At 40.0% G+C, this 24,338-nt stretch overlaps 1 protein-coding gene and 1 long non-coding RNA gene across 3 annotated transcripts in view; one reads left to right on the top strand and one right to left on the bottom strand.

Moving 5' to 3' along the window:
• LOC119617847 overlaps positions 1 to 24,338 on the bottom strand; it is a 150,866-nt gene that overhangs the window by 110,240 nt on the left and 16,288 nt on the right. The window lies entirely within an intron of this gene.
• Positions 14,099 to 16,853, top strand: LOC108246337 (zinc finger protein 503). The gene is made up of 2 exons (XM_017433814.3): positions 14,099 to 14,759; positions 15,264 to 16,853. The coding sequence occupies exons 1-2, from the start codon at positions 14,502 to 14,504 to the stop codon at positions 16,698 to 16,700; spliced, it is 1,695 nt and encodes a 564-aa protein (XP_017289303.1). The 5' UTR covers positions 14,099 to 14,501; the 3' UTR covers positions 16,701 to 16,853.

Raw genomic sequence — 24,338 nt, 5'->3', positions numbered from 1 at the left:
TGTATGTGGCATAAATTTTGTCATCTGTATCCATCTGCGAGACTCCACCAGGTCGTTCTGCTAACAACATGTAACCTTAGACGTTTGTGATCGTGTAAACTGGGTGCGCTGACAGTGACAATGAAACTGCCATTCAAAAGGTGGCACCAAAAACAAATAAAACTATGATTCAAACAAGAAGGGAAGAAAACAAGGGCGCTTGTTTTTACGCTTGCTTGTGAACAGATGTATTGCTTCCACAATTTGATCATTTATCACAAAGACCACAAAGTCCTTCATACTACCCCACACAAAGACCAAAACAACTGCATCAAATTCTTTTAGTTTCCTTTTGACGGCTGACAAACCAGCTCATTATCGCCACCTATAGGCTGCTTCTGTCGAGCTGACCCAAAAGAAGTATTATTACAAACATGGGCACACTGGCAAAGTTCCAGTGACTAGTATACACTGGCAGTGACAAGAATGTCAGGCCCAAAGAATGGCCAAGTTATTGCAATCTTAGAGTAAGTTTGCTCTTTATAATTAGGCTATCTTTGTGCTCAAAATTAAGCAAAGTTAAAATATTAGAGGAAATAAAAAAGTTAAACAGAGGTGCTTCAATAGTATGCTTAAGAAAAGGTGGATGAGTTCAGATGTCTTAATCTCTGAAAGTATATCCTTTTTCCTGTAAAATACAGTGAGGTAGTATATTACAAGTATATATAAATGAGATAACGAGATGAGACTGCTGAATGCATTTCATAATCAGCCCACTGACATCCATATGAGCAGTAACAATATCCTCCCCCCCAAAAAAACTCTTTGTTCCTGCAACAAAACCATCTTGTTTGCAATACAAAGAAATCTGGTTCCATTTGAGTGAAAGCAACACAGACTCTTTAAACAGAAAGTGCCTTCAAAGAAACAGATTCATCATCATCTGTCACCCCTACACCTACACAAACTGCTCTGATCAGGTCATTTAGCACTTTAATGTGGTATGACATTTTATCCCCACTTTGTGTATCTTAAAAGTGGTGCGTGATGCATGATTTCCATAACAGAAAATTCTGATGGATCCTACCAGGTATTAAAAAAAAGAAAAGTAGTAAATGTTCCCATCAAAGAAAAATGTTTTGACTCTGCCAAAACATACATATATCTGCTGATGGTATAAGTCAGACAAACGAAACAGGATAAAGTTTAACTAAAAAAAATATTCTGTAAAATGTCTAGTTCTTCCAAGTCCCATAAAACAAAGCAGCAAATTGGCAATAAACACAAAAACATCTTTTAGAAAGGATGGGCCTGTCAGAATCCACTTGACATTCCATGAACTGTGGCATTCAGCGTTTTGTCACGCCTCCAAATATCTGCACGGCGTGTCAGGGTATGCCTGAGCATCTGTGTGCGATCTGAATAACTAGCATGACTCCTGTGCAGATGGTCACAGGATGTGACCACCTCGTATCTCCTGTTCCCATCCATCCACCACTAAATAGCTCCTTTGACACCCTGTGCCCGCTGCTCGTTCGAGCCACCTCACATGATCGCCACCTTTCTGAAAACACAAAGACGAGATAAGGAGAAGAGCTCTTTCTTTTAAACCGCACACACACACACAAAAACACATCCCACAAGAACTTTTGACCTCATTGTAGCAGGCCAGGTGTCACGAGTTAGTCTCCTTGATATCTCTCTTTGAAATCCTAATGTCCAACTGACCTTCTTCATGGCCCCCGCTCAACAGTTAAATCAGATTTATAACTACTGTCAAAGGCAGGGATGAAAGATAAATTAATCTTCCCTTCACAAGTTTACATCTTAGGCATCTGGACTGCTGATCTTGCCCTAACAAGCTCAGAGGTCTTGGTGAGCTGTCTTTTAATGTTGATGTGTTTATGTCTGGAGATGAATGGCCCCGTCACAGGAATCTATTTATACAGCCGTTATATGACAGTGCCACCAGATCCAGGACATTGCACTTCCCTGAGATGAGCACCAGCATCTGTTACAGGAAGTCAGCAAATGACACTTTCTTTCAGTTTGGAGAACTGTTCAGTGCACTTCATGTATGTTACAGCCAAGTTAAAAAGAATTAAAATAGCTACGATATGTCCTTTTCGTAAATGACCAGATCTGATTTGAAAACACTTCAAAAAGTGAAACTGATTTCCAATGTATCACTTTTTTATACAGTCCAATTTAATTCCTACTTCTATACAACTTAATTTAGTTTAATTTAATCAAGCTTTAATCACATTCAGATCAATGCATGCAAAATCAATGCATTATTATTATTTCCCCAAAAAAGGAAGGTGTCTGCCTAATGAACCCATACTGGTTCTAAAAGAGTTGCCTGAGCTTTTAGTGTCACTCAATCTGAGAGCAATACAGTTATTTAGGATAAGGTTGTACTTAAGTCTTTAAAATATGATGGAGCTTGGGTATTAAGAGGTTCATATTGTATATAAGAACAATTCAGAATCGACTCAACCTCATCTTCAGTCCAATTAAACATTCATGACTTCACCATTTTGGATGAAACTGTTTACATGTTCGAGACGGCATGTGAGCCTCATTGAAAGCCTGGCATCAGTGTTGCCAGATATACGATAATTATCATTTTTATAGTTTGAGGGTAAAGTCCCCCTTTTTTTCTGAACACATTTTCGCCAGTCACAACACACAACTAATCTTACAACCTCCAGAAAGTGCACCTCACATATGATAGTTTGGGTCAAAATAAAATAATTTTAAAGCAACAATATCAGGAAGTTGTTGCAACACAAAAACCTGCAGAGCTTCATAGCTAACTTGATGTACAGTTATCATCATGGAGAAGAATGTAATACTCTCAAAGAGGGTATCCCAATCTGTGGTTTAAAGCCCCCCTTTGACAGTTTGTTTTACGTCTTGTGTTCGCCTCTTTACTGTTGTTTAGGTCACAGGTTCCAGATGAACGCTCTGTGTATATGTAGAATTGAGAAGTATTTTTTTAAAAATGGTCTGTTAAAGTATATCTTATCATGTATTGTATTGCTTGTCCTAGTGGAAGAGCTGTACATACCTCTACCACTGCACACAATAAAACTAACAATTCATTCTTTATTGTGGAGAAATTGACAAGCTGTTGAAAAGTTGGAATATTTACAGAGAAAGGTGTGGTTGAAATATCCACACCATCATAAATACATTGGGGTGTTTTGTTTGAAACCTGGCAACCAGCAATTTGTCTGCTTGTCCTGTCAGACATCTGATTTATTGGAAGCTCCTCTGAATTTCACTTTGATAACCTCACCAAGCACTAGCCTTCGATTTGTCAAAAGAAAACTATTGATATATATTAAATTATATAGTTTATGGTATCCACCACTGTCAAGATTAAATTTCCTCTTTTTTAAAATCTATTTCAGAACAATGTTCAATGCTGACTGCTCAGAAACTGAATATATCTTTGTCTTTGGGGGAGGGTGAAACACATTAAATCACAACAACAACATGGATCATGGCCATAACAGATTTAAACAGCCCTTTTTATCAGCTGAGCTTTCTTTGAAAAGACCCAGGTCAAAAGTCAACATTGATCCAAAGTCTCTTGCAAGCTTCCAATAAGGTTTGCAGGCCATTTTTGCTGTTAACTGTTTGAAGCTTTTAAAGTTTTAGCTTTAATTGACCTGTTAGGATAGTAACTGATCCAGAAGATCCAAGAACTCAAGCTGTGTGACCAAATATGCAAAATTATTACATTTTATTTGTCTTTACTAACAGTGAAGGAAAGGAAACACGAAAGGTTTTAGCTGTAATTTTGTTTTTAAATGAATGGTTTGAAGAGATTTGTTAAAGAGGGTAGTTCACTTGGACGCCTAAACAGCCGTTGTTGTTGTTGTTGTTGTTGTTGTTGTTGTTAAACATATTTGCAGTATTGTTTACTTGTCCTTGTCTCCAGTTATGAAAGGATGTAATGTTTTTTCAGTGGAAAAAGCCCTATTTGAATTAAATCAGTCCAGTAATTCTGATTAGATAAGTTCTGAACTTGTTAACAGGTAAGGCATAAATGGTAAAAAATAAAAATGCAAAAAATCGGTGATAAAAATTGCAAATTGTGCTTTGCTGTATTGTGGTTTCCTGCCAGAAGCACATGCAAACATACAGAAAGGAATGTTCAATTTAAAGGGGATCTTAAATGGATCTCTGTACAAGAAAGCCACCTCAGACTTTTATCTCTTTTGGCTCCTGTATGACCTTCGTACTGTATTTTTTTTATTTACAGTGAGGCCAATTTTAAAGCATATGAGGAGCAGGACTCTGCTCTTACTTTAGATAATCTGTCCTGGATCACTCATAAACCTGACTTTATTAGCTCATACACAAGGATCATCCGTGAGGAATTAGTTTAAAAAAAAAAATTGCTGTGACAATTTAACTTTTTTCAGATGTTCCAAAAGGGATTCATAAAAAACACAGGGACGTTGTTGTGACACATGACAAGGAAATTTACCTTGAAAACCGTAGACGCTTCACAGTTTTTTCCCTTAATTGTTAGTCCTGTATAAGTAGAGGCTGGGGTGAAGCAAAGGTGATCCCTGATGGGGGTAGAGCTGGTCTAGCTTCACACAAAATCAATTCTGGCCTTTGGTGTTGGTAAGTCAGCAGGGGTAGGGGGCGAATGGGGGGGGAACACATGTCTGATACCTCCTGACTTTTTCATGAGGAACTCTTTGAAGTTTCAAACCCCCACAGAGGATTCTTGGGGCGATGAATGTAAAAAGGTGCAGCTTAAATCTCCGGCGTATCACCATCAATAAAATCCATGACATAGTTTGTTAAAGAAAGCCAAATAATTTAAATCTAATGATCAAAAACAGTTCCTTTGCTATGTTACAAGCTCCAAAAATTGATGTTTTTGAACTCATTTTTTATGGTTCTTTAATTATGGTATGTGTTCTTTTATGATGGACATCCTTTCATTATAAGTTCCCCTTAAGCCGCTCTTGTCTCAGGCAGTTCTGCTGGGCACAAAGAAGAAGAGCACAACCTCAAAGCATCTTTTGTTGCAGAGGCAGTGAAGGGTGGTGACTGCGATTCATGTGATGGAGTAAGGAGGTGTGGTAGGTACTGAGGAGGGTGGGCTGACCATGACAGGCCTCAGTGCTGCAGTCCTGGTGGTCCTGTCTTGCAGCTGTTCTCGTAACAACACTGCACCGCGACTCCTCACAGAATGTCTGATATGTTCATCTTCAGCGCGAGCTTGGGGGTTTTGCTGAAAGTTTTTAAACACGAGTAACATCGGAAATCATTTCTCTCAAGTTCATTTACTCATTTTAAACAGAGCTAGTTTGGGGCTTGCTCAGAGCCCGTGTTTAATCCTCAACCACTACATATCTTGATATCATTTAAAAAACTGTTCCTGACAAAACTGGTTCACAAGCAACACTAAGTATTTGACAGTATAGATCTAAGATTGACAAGGAGTTTGAAGGCTGGCTAAAATGTTTGTGTTTGTGACAGCATTTATTCATGCAAATTGGCTGTATTTATACCTCAGACATGTATTCAAATACTACACTCCATCCAGGAACAAGTTTTAAGTCCTCCATGTAAACAAGGAGGACTTTGTGCTAGGTAAAATTAAAAACCAATACACCTCAGATCCTTTTTAAGGTGCTGACTCTTGCTGATTCCTGTAGATCTTACTTTGCTGCTTTATGTTCAAATAGTTAGTTTTCTAATAAGTTTAGCTGTAATTAGTTACTTCCTGCCTGAATGAAAGCTCATATAACACCATGGTTGTGTGAGGTGGAGCAGGCAGGACTTCAAGCCTCACATCGTTGGTGCACAGACTCCGGTCCCAAAAATACATCATGCAGCTCCTGTAAACTGGGTCCTGCTGGCTTCAACTTCAAGGAGAGAAGGCAGGAACACTCAGTCTAGTATATTAATAAATGTTCATGATTTATACACCAAATTACAGAGAAAGGAGACAAACGTCGTCTCCATGCTCTGAAGTTTTGAATATAGAGGAGTGATGTTCAAAAAAAATACAACCAATTTTGGAACAGAGGTTTGTAGTGACATAATATTGTGGCTCTGTCATGGTCTGAGCAAAACCAAACAGCTTTTTAGAAGATTATAAAGTTTAACCAGATCCAAAGTGGCTCGAGCATCAATGCCTATTTCAAGGTGCTTAAAAATGTTAGGTCTCTTTAGCGTTCAAGGCAGAAGTGATGCACTTTTTTTGGAGTATCCATGTCTGATCTGCAAGGGGTTTAAAAAGGGTGAGACAAATAAGATTTGCCACTGTAACTTCTTTTTTTTATTGCAAAAGTTCATACACAAATAATTATTCATGCCACAGAAGTTACTGTTTGTGAGCAAATTAATATGGCTCAAATGGAGTTCAGGCTTTTCTTCTGTTGTTTATCTCCAACTAGATTTCTTTTTGGGAAATATCAAACATTGAATAAATACTTCATTCTCACGCTCCCATCAGGTTACCAATCAAAGAATATTTGATCTTTAGGGAAAAATGGCTTAAGGGACCAGAAATAAAATGAAAAATTCAAATCTAGACATGTCTAGACACACTCTTCCAATATAAAGAATGTGAAAATATTTTTTTTAACATTAATGGATATATGCAAGGTTAAGTAGACTTTAAAATTAAATGGAGTCTTTAAGAAAAAAAGACTAATGTCAGCACCAGTAGTCCCTAACTATGTGACTGAGTCATACAGCACAGTACTGAAAGGATACCTCCCATTCAATAAAGGCTTTGCAAAATCAAAGCTGAAATAAAATCATAATGGTAAGCATATATTTAATGGTGTGTTTAAGTGGTACGGCAGTGGTTTATCCACTGTTATTTATTACACACCCATAAAATCAAAGTTTAATGCAGCTAATTCCGCATGTTAATAATGTGTAATGTTAATAGATCTGACAGACTCTCTTTCAAACTAACTACTGTAGACATGTGTCATTTATGTCACCTAATAGCCTAATAAAAAGCGCATATGAAGCAGAGGCAGAGCTTATGAAAACAAGCTTTTAAATGAGCAGGCCCGAGTGTGTTTTTGAACAGCGTTTTAAGGAGTCTGGCGTCTCCGTGTGAGACACGACTTCCTCATTTTTAACAGTGGGCACTTCAAGCACTGGCTTGATGTCAGACCTCTCTTTCTAATGGACAGCCACAAAGTTGACAGGCCGTAAATCAGAGGAAGTATAGAAAGCCATTAGTCCAGGAATACACAATAAAAAAGCGGTAATGGTCTCATAAAGCCTGCAACACCAGAGCAGACATTCTGATTCTGTCTATTAAGGGCTGCAGAGCCTCAGATGAGTGAAAATAAGGAAGCCATTTTTCTTCTTTGCATTGTTGCCTGGGGTCTTGTGTTCATGATCAATGTACAGTGAGACGCACTGCCCGGAGAACTATTTATTTAGATCATACTCCGGGTGAGTGAATATTAGAGGAGAACGCTGTGATTATGAAGTGCTTCCACTACAAACAGTTTATTGATTTATTCTGTGAGCTGGTCATGAATGTTGTTTTGTGCTACAGGTGCACCTTATAGTATGTCAGAGAGTTTTAATTGGTCGTGTTTTAAGATATTCATTTCCATCCTGTACAATAAACCCAAGTAGAGCACCTTAAATGAGATGGTTCAGATTTTTTTGAAGCAGGGTTCTATCTATAAGTTAAGACCAATTATTATCTTACCTATTGTAGATAGCTCTTTGAACAGCCTTAGTTGTTTATTTTTTAACTGGATTAACAAGTTAACTGTTAGTCTGAGAAGGGCTAAATCCATGGTGGATTACTATTGCCTTAAAATAACTGTAAATGCTAAGGTTTCACAGTAGTTCAAGCAAATTATATTTAATAAACCTTTAAATCAGGATCAGTTTCATAATACATTATATTATTTACATGGAATTGGTCAGGTGCAAGGGCAATTAGCAGCAGCTAGCTGTAGCATATCCGATGCAGCCAGGGACACTTCCTGCAAGAATAATATTTCTGCCAGAAAACACATGCTATCCAAAATCAATAGTGATTTTCAGGTTTATAAAGTAAGGTTTGCATGAACTGCTGTAATATCTTTTGAGACTGAAGTTGTTTTAAGACAGCAGCAATCCACTTTAGTTCTGGCTAACAGCTAGTCCGGTCAGAACTGAACTATTCCTCCGAGCTAAGATCGTTCAAAGATCAATCTATAACAGGTAAGATGAAAACAATAGTAAGACTTTTTCTACAGAATCCCACTTCAAAATAATCTAAACAATTCCCTCAATGTACAAGATTTGATTTTTCTAGGGAGAATGAATGTACAAAAACTCCCTTTTTTAGATGTAAACAAATCCACTCTTTAAATGTATTTACATCTAACCTATGTTGTCAGACACTGAAATATAAAAAGTAAATAAAATGTTAAAAACACCAGGCTTTGCGCTGCAGATTTTGAGGGTTCACGATAGCTTTTTGGTGTTTGACATGACAAATCTAATTCACACACACAAAAAAATAAAAATAAAGGCTTCTTGAAACCATGCCACCAATAACAGATGTCAGATGTCCACATAAATGCACATAAAAATCCACCCAGATTTCTCCACGTGAAAGATAAGAAATTCTACAGAGTGGCATTTCAACAGGCTGTCCCCAACTTACAACAAGACTGAACTCGCCTGAAGACAATGACAAGCTCCTCTCTGTCTGATGTCACTTCCCATTTCCAGGCCGACTGCTATCTGCTGCTGGCTTCTGCCAATAATAGCTCATCAAAACAACGCAACCCTTCTTGGCACAAAAATAAAGGCTGCGGTCCACGTCTGTGCCACTCAGTTGTCAATTAAGACTCCTCTTCACACTGACACTTGTGACTTAAAAGAAACAGTCAAGAATGTGATGAATCTGAGCTGACAGACGAGGAGGCAGTACGCTGCATTGCAGTACCATAATGCACTTGAGATATGGATAACAACTGACACCACTGGCAGGTCTTATGAAGTTTGATTTCATTTGTCAGGCCTCTTCTACTTTGTCTTTTCAGCTCACTTGCTCCCTCACTTTTCAATCACCGTGGTAATGGCTCACTCTGATGGCCTGAAGACACTCATTTTCATTTAAAATGCAGACATAAATATAGATGATGCTGCTGTGGGCAACATATAGTTGGCATTTGCTCCATCTCAGGGTGTTCCAATCTAAAATTCATAACAATAAAAAAAGAAAACAATCCAAAAATGACAGAGAAATAACCCTCAACCTCTGTATTTGATCACTAAGAAGACAAATGGAGCGGTAAGTGTCCAAGCCTGTTTCGACAAAAACCTTGCACGCTTGTCTCCAGCCGACCACATGACGCTAATTCCTGACTGAAGCGCTCCTCCTGCGTTTCTCTAATCCTGCCTGCAAAATGTGACAAGATCATTCTTTAGGCCCGCTTTAGTCGGAATAATCTGCCCGTCAAAGACATTCATCCCGACCTGCACAGTGCTTCCAGCGTCATAACATGCTACCTGTACGTTTTCACCCCGACTTAAGCTCCAGAAATTAAATCTAGACAAGTAAATGTGAAGGATCAGCATCTGTTACTGGATGTGTGTCATATTGATTTTATGGTTATTGCTTCTCTAACTAAATCACACTGTACAGTGCACCATAAACTGATTTGAGATCCAGTATTTGAAAGACAAATTACCAACAGGGTTGCAAAAATGACTTCGATAAGCAACAAAGAATTTCTCTGTGCTATGGTCCCACTTTGAATATAATTTGGTGCTTTGAACCAGCAATCAGGCAAAACATGAAACCAAGTCAAAGCAATCGCTGACATTTTTCATTATTTTTTTAACAAATACATCAGAAAATACTCAACAGAAAACCCTAATGAGTAAACTGAAGTCATGATCCGTACTTTGATGCCAGCAAACATGGAAATGATTGTTCTTGTAAATGCAAAATACAAATGCCTGTGCATTAGCTTTGACATGAGCCTCTTGAAGTTTCCACGAAGTTCTAACCTGGTAATATGGCAGCTGTCGGGTTGAATTGAACGAGCGGTTCCAGTGTTTAACGGGGAGGGTTAGGTGAAGCTAACTCTTCTCTACAGCATGACTGCAACCCACGGGGATTCTTCACCCACCTGATGGTAAGTGGACGACAGCACATCATCTCTACAGGCTTTATTTCCTGCTCCTGACCAGCTTTAACTAATCAAGGAGACAAAGTGAAAAAGACCCTTCACCGCCGCAATCTTGGCTGCACCTCAAGTTTCCTAAGTCTCACCGTCACGCTGAGCCCGATTCCTCTGACTTCCAGCAAGATCCTATAAGTTCTCCTCGGAGAACCTCGGAGTTTGAGCTCTTGCAAATGAAGTCACTGCTACACTCTTTGACACAGATGGAGGCTAGAAAAAAAATCTTGGATGTAGTCAAAGAGAATGGGTATGACTTCTAAGTATCTGAAACGTCCTGTCTTGAGCACATAATATCTGTAATACTTCTTGACATATTCGCCTATAACCACTCATTCTTTGCCAGCTTCTGTGGGGCCTTTTCCCCCCTCTCTGGGCATGGAAGAAAAGCAGTCTATTTTCTTGTCATATTCTACTGAAGGGAGGGTGTGTGGGGAGGGGGTGGGGGGACTCTCAACTTGGAGTCTAATTTCCTGCACTTTAAAGACAGTCCACATGCAAGGTGCATTACCATGCTATCAAGGTGATGGGAGCCATTTTAAACTGTCAGTCAGTCATGAAAATATCAAAATGACTTAATGTCTAGTGCAACCTGTCAAGGCTTCTGTGAAGTGCTGGGGAGCATAATCTGAGTTTTATTCACTCAGCGCCACTTACTTGTCAGTGTAGCTCTCTGTTTCACTTTAGATGGTTGGCCATAATGAGATGGAAATATATATGTATGCAGACATATATAAATGGATAGGTGAAACTGTGGTAGATGTAGAAAAAAATGACGAAAAAGAGGAAAACTTACCACATTTTCTATAGTTTCAGCCTTGGTTTAAAAGTGCTGCATCTCATGTGAAACTGCAGTTCCTGCTTCACAGACAGCAGTTAGTTAAGGCTGTTAATTTCCTGATAGACGCACCGCAGTGGGTGACACGCTGGGGCTGTACTTAACCATTATTAATGTGACAGGCCTCAGTGCAAAGCAAATCAATTAAACAGGAGCAATCACCATAGTCTGGAGAACAGCCTTTTAAGATTGTTTTCATGTGACAAGGAAGTCCTCGATCCAGGCCTCTGCACCGGGACCTGACAGGTCAAGAAAGCGGCGCGGAACAATAGCACCTTCTAACCATCATCTCACCTTTTTACCTGTCAGATCCAGTCGGCCTGTCTGGCTGCTGACACCCTGCGTCGGCTGCCACAGGGGTGAATTTTCATGTCATCTCGAGGGGAATTTCTTATTCGATTTGCTTGACATTATAATGCTGCATTTATCATCCATGGCCATTTCTGAAACGTATACGTCAAGAGATTTCTGAGCCTAAGTTTCCTGACGTTCTGATGGTTTAAGTTTGAATTCAAAAGAGCCGAACATCCAGACTGGAGCAGGGACGCTGCTTCTTATAGTGTTTGGACAAATCTTCCCCTGTGCAACCTGCAACCTTTAACGCGTCCAGAATAACATTACTTTTACGCTTTATCATGCTTTTAGCTGCTGTTACAGAAAACAAACGCTTGACACAATCTAATTTAGACCAGACTAATACATGCATTTTTCTAATCAGCCCAGTAGCAACCATCAGCCTTCAGAACTGAATTATACAACAATTGTGTACAATTTAGTTGCTGTCACAGTGAGTTTAATAGTCATTTTTTTATTCTGCCTTAATGGTAAATTATGAAATTGTCCCAAAAGCATATTTAAAAAAATTTCAGCACAGAAACCATTAAAGGCCAAGCATTATTTCAAGGAATGCATATCACCCACCACCTTTCATGTCATCGTTTTAGACTAAGATCATCTTATACTGAGAAATGACAGAGTTCTAGCTATTTTGGTCAAAACTTGAGAATGATATTTTTCACAATCTCATTTAATACTGCTGTTAGCACTTGGAGTTTGTGTTATGAATGACTGTCAGCTACTACCATACCAACTTTTAGCATAATATCTGTAAAACTGACCGAGTTCCAGCCATTTTTGAGGAGTCTTAAGGCTGATTAGCTGCAGCAGCAATCTCAAATTAGATTGACTTTAACAGTTAATAGATGTACAGCCAATAATTATTTTCTGAGAGTTTCATTAAAATTTGTTAAATGGTTGGAGAAAGATTTTGCCAACTGTAAAGACACGTATAGACACAGGCAAATCCCTAAAGTTACACCTTACAGCAAGCAAAACGAGGGGAAATATCAGGACTACAGTTCTATAAAACATTCAGGTTTATTATGAACTCCAAAGTAAAAGTAAAAATGGCTCAAGTTAAAAAAGTATGTTCTTATCCTCAAAATAAATGATGGTTCTCACCATCTTGATTGTGTATGTTCCATTTATGTATTTTTCTTTGGTCAGGGCAAAGAGCAATAATTCGGCCAACAGTATTCAATGACCAGAAAAGCCTTTTTGTAGAATAAAACCTATAATTTAAGTTGATACATTGGCCACAATTTGGAATGCTTGAAATAAAACTGCACAAATGTTAAGCCTAAGGACATCTTGCCAGTCAGAAAAATAAAATGATTTCACTCATTCTGACCTTGTGTGACAATTAAATCTGACATTTCTTACCACAACCTGTGGTTAAATTTGATCTGGCAGAAAAAAACAACAACATAAATTTACTCAACATTGTTATAAATATATAGGTTCTCTTCCTCCATGATCGCCAAGAATAATAGCATCTAAACTTGCATTTGCATGAACGAGCCCTCCTGTGAAATACAAGCGGAAGAGTTCAAGCTTTCTGTTAAAAAGTAATGAATTACTCCTGGAAAAGAAGAGAGAGGGGGCAAAAAAACTGCAGCCATTTAAGGATAAAGCCGAGAATTTGGTGTCTGCCGCTGCGAGCCATCCATCACGTCCACAATAAAGGAGTTTTTGCCTGACGGTCGAAATTTATGGTCGCCCTTCTCTGCCCTAATAACTCAAAGCGCTGTGTCAGAGCCTGACAGCCGTTGCCGAAAACAGCCCCCCCTGTTATCAATCAAAAAACACTTGCATATGTTTAACTTTCGCCTGATCAGCAAGACATTTATAGGCTATTGAGTAATAAGATAAGTGGGTCTGTTTCGATAGGAAGAAATGTGGACGCTTTAATGATTAATGGCGGCGCGCAGAAGTTTTACGCACTCTTAGCATGAAAATAAGGAAAAATTTAACCGTGAATGTGGAGGAAATATATTACTTTTATTTCCAAGGAGAGAGAAAGAAAACCACGTCCATTGCAAAAGTAGAGGTCTCCAAAAAATATCTCAGAGATTGTCTTCAATTAAAGGAACTGTTTTTAAAAGCGCAGATGGCCTAAATTATGACGGACGAGTAAAAGGGAAGGAGAAATCTTCTCTTCGCCTCTTATGGGTTCACTTGACCTCAATCTGACAGAGAAGAGGAAAGGAGGGGGAAAGCCAGCAGACAGCTGACAGATAGCCTGTCATATGTCAGTATCCTGTCCTGCATGCCAGCTGTGTGATTGAAAAGGGGAGAGCTGGAGAAAACGTGGAACACGGCGACAGATTGATGCGCATCACGTCACCAAAAAATACCCTAATATGTTTTGTGTCAAAGTTTGGTACTATAGTGCAACAACTTTCTCTTTTGAGAAACTTTTTTTAAGGCTTGTACTCAGATGCACTTGAAGACTTGATACATGAATTAAAAATAAAATGTATATTAATTAAAAACAACAACCAGCGTCGAAACAGTCCAATTACCAACAATGATATTTTTGTAAAAAACGGTTCAAAAGTGATGTTAAATTCTGTGTAGTCGGTGCTCCAGAAACCCAAAAGCTGCACTCGGGATATCAGGACGCAGGAGGAGCAGCGCATGCGTCCCAGTCGCCAAATTACGCAAAATGCGCAGATAAAAAAATCTGAAAAATTAAAAAGCCCGATCATGGCGCAAAACTACAACAGACGCCTGGTGTGAGGAGGAAACGTCGCGTCGCTTCGACCCCTCCGCCACTTTTGGGGGGATCTCTATTTGATCGGGAGGATGCAGAGAGGCGGTGATCTGCCAAGTGATTGAAGACGCGCCGCTCCAGAGGAGGCGGAGTGATCCCATCCTGCCCAAGACGCGCAAGTTCGCTCTCGGACCTGAAGCCACAGTTTGAGCGTCGCCGGGGGAGGAAGCATCGCTGCTGTGACACGCACGGACTCCGCTCACGCGTTCCGCGTCTTGCTTTAAAGGATAATAAATCGTTTGTTTGATTCCAGGAGGAGGCTTTAACCTTCAGACGTGTTTTTTTTTAATTTTTTTTTCCTTTCTTGGCTCTCTTTATCGCCTTCACACATGCCTTTTTCAACCATTTTTACGAGAATTGGGTCATGATCATATCACCCACGGTCTCTGTCCTGAGAAATAGCACGAATCCAGCGTGGGAGAGCGGCTCTTCCTCGAGGGAGAAGGGAGCAGCGAAGATCAGCAAAGTACACGTCCACAACTCCGTCCCTCCCGCAGACCCCTCTCGCCAAGCCAGCCGTCTTCCCATAAAGGTTTTGAAAATGCTCACGGCTCGGGCAGGACACATTTTACACCCGGAGTACCTCCAGCCTCTACCTTCCACTCCTATCAGCCCCATTGAGGTAAAAAAAAAATGAAAAGAAAAAAGCGTGTTTTTTGTAAACGATTACGCATGCAGGTATTAATTGACTCGATTTCAAACTATTTATTTTCCTTCCCGAAATCACTGGACACCAAAGCTTCAAGAAGGACATCTGTGTTTTATATTTGTGGACATAAGTGTTGTTTTCCCCCTGATTAAGCGTTGGATTTGTTTTGTTTGTTCGCCTTATTTAAGCGAACAAATTGGCTGTTTAATTTGGACATATTTACATAATAATAATCCATACTTGCCAACTCGAATGTCATATAGTAAATCTCTTAATGTGTAAACCTGCTACGTGTAAGAGCTTATTCCGAGTTCTTCTTTTTTTTTTTTTTTTTTTTGCTGAGATAAGTTTATGCGCAGTGCGTAAAATACGCGGAACGGTCACCTTTGCAAACCCATAACAAAGATGTACAGCTTGTATGCATGGCTAAGTGTTTTATGGTTTTCACATATTTTGTTTCATGTTTTTGTCTTGCAGCTGGATGCCAAAAAGAGTCCGCTGGCCCTTCTAGCCCAAACGTGCTCGCAGATCGGCAAACCGGACCCGCCGTCCTCCTCCAAGCTCTCCTCCGTGGCATCGAATGGATCCAGTGAGAAGGAGAGCAAATCTGGGCCGCTGAAAATGAGTGACATCGGAGCCGAAGACAAGTCCAGCTTTAAACCCTACTCGAAGTCGTCCGAGAAGAAAGACTCGAGCAGCAGCCTCAGTGGAGATAAAACCAGTTTCCGAGTGCCTAGCGCCACCTGCCAGCCGTTCACTCCCAGAACAGGCAGCCCCAGCTCCTGCACCTCCATTTCTCCGCTTCCTTCTGAAAGTAAGACGACTGACAAGGAGGACAAAAAGGAGTCTGACTGTAATAAAAGCAGCATGACAGAGAGCGGCGGAAGCCAAAAGATAAACGGAATAACCTCTGATAGTAACCAAGAAAACACATCTGGATCCAAGACTGTTACATCAGACTCCATATCTGTGACCTCATCAACCTCCTCTGTTCTCAGCTCTGGACTGGTGGCCCCTGTCTCCCCCTACAAGCCCGGCCATACAGTTTTCCCCTTACCCTCTGCTGGTATGTCTTATCCTGGAAGTTTAGCGGGCGCTTACGCAGGTTACCCGCAGCCATTCCTTCCACCCGGAATGACCCTTGACCCCACCAAATCCAGCAACCAGCTCCTAAGCGCGCAGTTTGCCGCTGCCAGCTCTTTGGGATGCAGTAAAGCTGGAACGAGCCCCCTGGCCGGAGCGTCCCCGCCGTCATTAATGTCTGCCAGCCTGTGTCGAGACCCTTACTGCCTGAGCTACCACTGCACGAGCCATTTGTCTGGAGCGTCCGCCTCTAACTGTTCACATGACTCCGCTGCTGCTGCTGCAGCTGCAGCCAACGCGCTTAAGTCTGGATACCCGCTCATGTACCCGACACACCCATTACACAGCATGCACACCTCAGCCCCGTCTTTCACTGGACACCCCTTGTACCCCTATGGCTTCATGTTACCCAATGACCCCCTGCCGCATGTGTGCAACTGGGTGTCAGCGAACGGACCTTGTGATAAGCGCTTTGCATCCTCTGAGGAGCTCCTCAGCCACTTGCGGACTCACACAGCCTTCGCCGGCACGGAGAAGTTGATATCTGGGTACCCGGGGTCGACCTCTCTTGCAAACGCCGCTGCCGCCGCTGCTATGGCTTGTCACATGCATATTCCCCCTAACGGCAGCCCGGGCAGCCCTGGCACGCTGGCCCTCAGGGGCCCCCATCACCCCCTCGGACTCAGCAGCCGCTATCACCCTTATTCAAAGAGCCCCCTGCCCACCCCCGGGGCTCCGGTGCCGGTGCCCGCAGCCACCGGACCATATTACTCCCCGTACGCCTTGTATGGACAAAGACTGACGACAGCCTCAGCCTTAGGATACCAGTAGAGACAAAGAATTATACGTTTATAAAAGGAGATTTAGGCCTAATGAGTTTTATATTGTATTTCATGCAGGGACTGGATCCATGTCGGGATCAGTGTATTTATTTGCGATAGCTTCAAGCGTGACTAAAATAAAAAAACAATATTATAATATAAATTTGACATGCCTCAATGTGCTTTATTTTACACAGGAGATATTTACCTTTTTTCCCCCCATCCCAAAGTTTCAGCTTGAGCAAAAGTAAATGGAACTTTCTTATGGATTTTTTTTTCTATTTTGAATTAAAGGTTGACTCCAAAGCAAATATCTTAGCTCCACTTCATTCAGACGGATTGGGAGTTTTTACAACATAGACGTGAACTACAAAAAAAAAAGATTTTTAAAAAAAAAAAAAACATAAATAAACAACTAAAATCTGAGCAACTTTTAGAAGTCAAAGTGATTTATTTTGTAGGATGCATGGAGCCTGTTTTTTACCTGATATTTTCAGAGCACCACAGCCCTGAAACTGTTTACATTTGTCTATTTTTGCTTCATTTCAGAGCAAGGATTTTATTTTTGAAATACAGAAAAAACTTGGATCAAGTCAACGTTAAGCTATAAAATATGTATATCATTACTCTTACTTTTATGAATGATACTTGGCACTGGGGTTATGAAAAGCATAGTAAATATTTAGCAATTTCTAAAATGATCCTGGAAAATTGTATTTTATGTTCATCTTATTTGCAAAGCCATATCGCTTTATGAGTTGGTGTTGCCATGAGGGTGACCGCGAGCTTTGCAGCAGGCCTAGAGATGCATGTTTTTAGACCAAACATAAAAATAGACCAAGGTTCTATGAGCATGCATGAATGGCTTCCTTTTACGATTTAAAAAAAGAAGCTAAAGCCACAAACCTTGCTGCATTAGTGAGTCTTAAACATTCGCAGATCAGCAGTTCATCTACGACAACAAAAGATGCGAGTGAGAAGCTCTCAAAACAGAAATTTAGTGTGACACAGATGTGGGTCACTTTCAGAGCTTTTGTGATCATTCTAATGAGGCTATGAAGCACGGGGGCATGAATAAAAAGAGGGGTTTAAGTATTTAATCAGTCCGTTTAAACAAATCAGCTAAATCAAGCCAACGGTGTCATTATCCATCCTCTTTAAATCAGGCCGCTCTCCAGCAGGAAAATCACCACGGTCAGATGTCGTATACATCAAATCCACCCATCCGTCATGTAGATGAGGCCTAAACATAGCTCTGTGATAGATGGTAATAAAGCCGCTGCCCCACAATTCAGCACCGCAGCCAGTCAGCCATGAGGCCAGCGTGATGCATTTCTGTTCACTCTCAAACATTAATATAACGTGAACAAACTAAGATCTAAAAAGGTAATTTCTCAAAGCCTAACTGACGTACGACAGAGGGATTCCCACATCTTCACACGCCAGAGCAAACAGACCAGTTCAGTTATGGAGGCGATTTAATTTGAATGTATTTGATGAGAAATTATTTTGGATTTTAGGATGAACATGTAGAACTGCGGCTGTGTTTCTGTGCTTTTATAATAAATGTTCTCGCCGTGAGTTTTTTTTTTTTGCTTAGCTATCTCAGCATGTGCAACGTTGTTTAAAACTTATTTAATTTTAATATTTCTGACCAATTAAGTTTTGGAATTTTTTTTTTTTTTTTTTACCTTGTTTCCCTGAAGTCTCAACAATGAACAAATGGCACAAAATAACACCACAAGAACAAAGTCAGCATTATAAACAAGCCTTTACTTTAGAAAGAAATTCAAACTATTCTAAATTTCTCAAAGTGCAATAATAGAAGGTTTGTCACCTAAACTATTCCGTCTATAACAATTAAATTAAAATTATATAAGCATTTCTGCTGACTTCAGGCATATTACATTCAGAGCGACGTGTTCAATAATGTTTCTCTATTAACCCAATACAGAACATTTCTATCCACTTTATAATCTCTATGAAAGAAATCTCTGTAATATCATACAACCTGTTTATTACATGTTTGCACACCATTTATAAATTTAAAAAGACACAGGAAGTTTAAAAAGACTTGTGAAGGTCACATTACGTAGGCTCTAATTTACTGAAATTAAAAATATTAATTAGAAAGTCGCTGTATGTCTCTATAGAGTTATTATTATATAAAGCACTGTTATTCTAACAAATGAATAAAAAGTTAAATTTATAAAGCAAACTAAGCAGACATTTTTACTGGTAAAGGAAGTTTTGTTATAATCAGCTGCCTTTAACCAGGAGTACAACTTCTAAGAGTAAAAACTGAAGTATTTAAACTTTACCAGGAAGAACCAACAAGTTATAGTTGAACAAATGTTAATTTATCAATCATTCTGTACTTTTTTACCAGAAGAAACCATATTTTCTCCAAAATAAGCAATTTGCTTTGCAGTAGAATCTGCCTTTTGGGTGTACAGTATTATTAATAGCAGTGTGGTCTACATTTAAAATGTTTATCCCTATATTGTTTCAAAGCTTTAGTTTAATGTAATTAAAATAAGGTTACCAGCAGTATCGAATGTATCGCAACTGAATTCACAGCTCATGAGGGGAAACTCGGCTTCCCACCTGAGGATGAACACTATGCAGCATTTTGTAGACATGTTTCGTGTTTAAAAAAATGGCCACTTCAGCTAAGCTGGGTGCCATGTGTTGCTCCGTTTCTGGCCCGTTACGGCAGACAATTTCTGCTACGTTAAACTCATGCTCCTTCTGAGAAACGCCCATGATCGTGTCAGAAAATTGTGTTTTCACCAAATATGAAATATCAACCAGCTTTCAAACACGTGTCGCAAATGTTGCAATCACATAATGAGTTTAACACCGTTTTGTCAGCAATATTTAATGACGCAATCAAGGGATTTCCCATAGTTACACAAACATTTGCTGCTTTGAATAAACTCTCCTCTGCATATGTTCTCTGGAAATGTGAACAAATCTTCGTTTATAGACACACAAGAGGGGGAAGAAATTATGACCTTTTTACATGTTCAGTCAGCTGAAAAGTGTGTCGTCCATCATCCAGCGAAACATGGTGGTTTATTTTTGCAGGAGAAAGGCTTTGGCTTCTCCAAACAAGCCTCAAATTTATCATCGGCCCATCATTTCCTCCCTTTGACAAGCAAGCAAGTGTTAGGAAGTTAAGGCTGGGTTTTACAGAGCTGTTGACCTTTGTTGTTTGTCGTCTTCAGTTAATTCTGCATCAGAAAACGGAGGAAATGATCTTGGTATGCTGAGATTACCCTAAAGTGAGAATCTTTGTGAGTTATAAGCCAGCCAATGGGAGGCAGCGGAGAGGGGAATTTTCTTTTGAAGAGCACTTGTCAACACACAAAGCAATGGAAAGAGCAACAGTGAGTTAAACAGTGGGCTCTTGTCTTTCAGCGCTCAACATGCCCTATAATTTAAACACCACTGACAGGGGCCATTTTGAAGCCTGTCATAGGCGGCAAACTTTTTGTCTCCGAACGTCTTGCTCTCAGTGAGTCGACTTCTGCTGTGGTTCGGGTGATTAATGACTTATGGCCTTATTGTGTGGAGGTGGCTAATTAACTACAGGCTGACTGAAGAGACACACTACAAAAACCCGCCTCTGATAACCCCAACTTTATTTTCTCCCCCCTCCCCTTTCCTCCTCCTTGGCATGTGGAAGCTCTTACTGACAAATTTGCAAGAAGCAGACCAACGTTGAGGAAGATGAATGGCCTCGGCGAACAGTAAACAGCCTTTAATTTAAGCGTGTTTAAATGTATGACACGCTGGCATTGTGCTGCACTCACCGTTCGTGCTCTTCGGCTGGGAAACACAGCCAAAGTCCCCCCCCCTCCCGCCTCGTTTCTGCTGTTGGGTTAAATTTAGGCTTGGCATATTCATGAAGGGAGTTTCTGGGTGCTCGGGCTGGCAAACATGTGTTCGTTGCCTCCTTCAGTTTTCGGCGGTCTCTTCAGACTGACACTCTAAGACAAAGGCAATCAGTTTCTTTAGCAAAGCAGTACTGAACACGTGGAGCTGAATACGTCATTAGCCATCGCAGTTCTTTCATAAAGCCGGCAGAAGACAAATTATTTCTTTAGGTGCAACATTAGGAAACTGGGGCCTAGCATTCCTTAAATGAATAAATATCATCTGCCACCTTTCTTGCGAGAGTTTTAAACCAAGATCCGCCATTTTGATCAAATCTTAAAATCAATGTTACTCAAGATCTTACATGATATTGTGAAATCTTGTGACCTATTAGCACTTGAAGTACATGTTGTGGATAAGTGTCAGCTACTTTCACAGCAGATGTTAACTCAATATCTGTAAATTATAGCCATATTTGTGTTTGATAAGGTTAAGCAGATGTGGCTGCCATCTTGAATTGGGTTGACTCTAAAGTCACACACACAAGCAAATACCTCATGACCCATCTTTCTGGTAATAATAAACACAACTTTTCTATTATCCTCCACTATTTGCTCCATTTTATAATTCGGTTTGGTAACTTACTGTATTGTTTGCAGCTAATCAGATTGTTATTAAACTCGTGTGCTTTACCCAGAATGACAGTTTTAGTACCAAAATTATTGCTTGGACCAACAGGAGGAAATTAGCTGTGGACACAACTTGGAGAGTTTTTTTTTTTTTTCCTCTTAGTGAAAAAATAATATTTACTACTGGAGTGACAATGATGGAAAACGGAGAGCAGAAATTTCCTTGCATATGAAAAATGCCAAGTGGACCCAAAGTGGTGCAAAATGCATCGTGCCAGCTGGCAGACCATTACAGGTGATGGACATTTCACTTACCTAAGTCAAATATAACAGACTGCTGTTCATTAATATACAGAAAAGGGCCTGCAGAATTGAGCCTGCCATCTGGTAAAATCGACAGAGTAATCTACAGCTCGTAATTATGGCTGAGGAGCAGAGTTTCTCTTTAATCTTTTCCAGCTTTCACCAAAAAAAAGGGGGAAAAAATCCATCTGCACCATGTAGCACATCATCTTTCTTCAAGACAAATGGGTTGTTTTTGTATGATCCAAAATTAGATCAGCAGAAAACAATCAATCTTGTAAAGGGCCTGGGAAAGGTATTAAGATTTGGATTCTGTTTTTTCTTCCTCTTGTCTTCAGCACTTCAGCAGCCATCAACATTCCTCTCATGATGCTCTCTGCCATCACTCCACATACACTGGGCTAATGATGAATATGACAGTGTGCCTTAATATAGTGATCAGCCTTAGTTTTTTTGTTGTTTTTTTTTTCTCCCCCTGTGGCATTCCACAACAGATGGTGACCTGTAAGAGTCTGTGACACCAAAACCAAAAATCCACATAAAAGGCAAAAAGGAAGACAAAATACTTTGTGTCATCTGTCTGGAAATTAGAAAGATGATACAACTGTCAGGTGCCAGCCTCCTGTGGCAGTCCCTCTCACCCCCTCCCATTACAGGAGCAGTGATGCTTTCACTGCACGACAAAAGGGAAATGGCTGCATGTTTTTTTATAGGAGACCTGTCTGTCAGCTGGCTCTAAAGTCATAACAAATCACAAGCACTCAGCTGAGGCTGAACATTCAGGGCGTCAGGAGGAAGACTGATGACCTGAGGCTTTTGAAGTGCTCTGGCAGTTCAGATGGGCTCAGCGGCGCTGACAGAGAAATATACACAACAGAGCAACCAATAATGAGAACATTAAACATTCCAGCCACCTGACAGGCTGACAAAAACAGCCTGGTCTCATATCAATCATCCACCGAGTCATAACCTTGACAATTAGTCCTCTCTGATTCTGCCCGTTTCCTCTGGGCCTGCACTACAGTGTGACTCCACTTACAGAGGAGGAAAACCCGAGGCTTGCATTTAATCTCCTAATTCTGATTGATAAAAATGTAGAAACCAAGATATATCAGGTTAGGAAAATATGGATTCAGAATTATTTGGTCACATCTTTGTTAATAACATAATGTTTTTCTACGGAAGGACGTAATAAAGGAAAAATACACACATTTTAAAACTAAACAAGAATGCTGAGTGCTGAATGACAGTGAAATTTGCTGAAGAAGCTAAAACTGAGTTGATAAAGCTAAAAGAAGTGAAACACTACCTAAAAAGGAGCAAAACAGAAGCTAAATTTCTGAAGAAGCAAAACACTGGCCAGAAATTAACTAAAAGCTAAAAACAGCAAAAGGTCAGCTGCAAGCAACGGGAGCAAACTGTGTGTTAAGTATCAAAAATTTATAGAAGTTAAAAGTAGCCAAACTTAAGCTTAGATTCAGCATCTATGTGTGCATATATTATATATACATACACACACACACACACCAAATGTCAAGCTTCTTAATAAAATTATCTATACTGTTTTACTAATCTGAATGTTTTTTATCAAAATATCAATATTGGTCAACTTTATGTTGAGGATATTAGGTTTACGCTTTTTTGAAAATGCAAGGGACTGCTGAAGTCATCACTCTGTTCACTCTTTGTAGTTAAAATGGTAGTTCAGGGATTTATGTAAGTAGGGTTCTGTAGACCGGTTAACAACAACTAATATCTTAACCGGTTTTAGATAATTTTTTGAACGACTTAAGCTAATGGCTAGTCAGAGCAGGGCCAAGACCAAAGTGGATTGCTGCTGTCTTAAAACAACTGCAATCTAAATAATTCCTTAGTAGTTCATGCAAAACCCTTTTTATAAAATATTTACATTGGTATCAGTTTCTCATTACATAGCCATTTACATAGATCTCAGTGGTTATTTACAAGTGCAATTAGCCTCTCCGGTGCAGACAGGGGCATTTCCTGCAGGAATATCAAAATATTTCTGCTGAAATAAGTATGTAATGCAAAACTGACAGCGGTGTGAAGGCTTATGAAACAGCGTTTGGATGAATTTCCACAAATTCTTCAAGACTGAAGTTGTTTTAAGACGGCAGCAGGCTGACTGGCCCTGCTCAGATTAGTTAGCTCAGCTGTGTAGTCAGAATTAATCACTTTCTCTCCAAACTGAGGTTGTTCAAAGACCTATCTATAACAGGTAAGATATTACCTTTCCACTGAACCCCCCACTTCAAAACATCCAAACTTTCCCTGTAATTTATGACAAACGAGCTACGTGAAATGACATTTCCCTTTTGCCTTCACATCTGTAAAAAGCAACGCAAACAAGAGACGAATTGATGGCAGAGCCTCAAAACTACTGTACTTGCCTTCTCATTTAGTGAAATGGAAAAAACTGAGCCGCTGACTGTTTACAGAATCTACCTGAGACGGAGCTGCAGAGCCCCAAGCCCCGAGGATGATAAATGACTTCGCTAACCTTGCGGGACTGTGGACCCAAATGAGGACGGAACTAATTGCCGTGCGAAAACACTTTGGCATGAATGGAAAGAAAATGCAGGCACGCCACTGCCAAAAAAATAAAAAAATAAAGGGCCCAGTTGCTGCTCTGAACTCCAAGCTGGCTTTTGCTTGCAACAGTTCACTTGGTGTCCATAAATCATGGACTGCTTACAGCTGAAACTGCCCTTAGTATTCAACATGCAATAGACTGAATGACAGATTCCATCCTGACTACATTAGTCCCAGATTCAAACAAGGTTGTACTTTAAAAAAAAAAAAAAAAAAAAAAA

Source organism: Kryptolebias marmoratus, linkage group LG17 (assembly GCF_001649575.2).
Source record: "Kryptolebias marmoratus isolate JLee-2015 linkage group LG17, ASM164957v2, whole genome shotgun sequence".
Lineage (NCBI taxonomy): Eukaryota > Metazoa > Chordata > Actinopteri > Cyprinodontiformes > Rivulidae > Kryptolebias > Kryptolebias marmoratus.
This window is presented reverse-complemented; position numbering and strand designations above follow the sequence as displayed.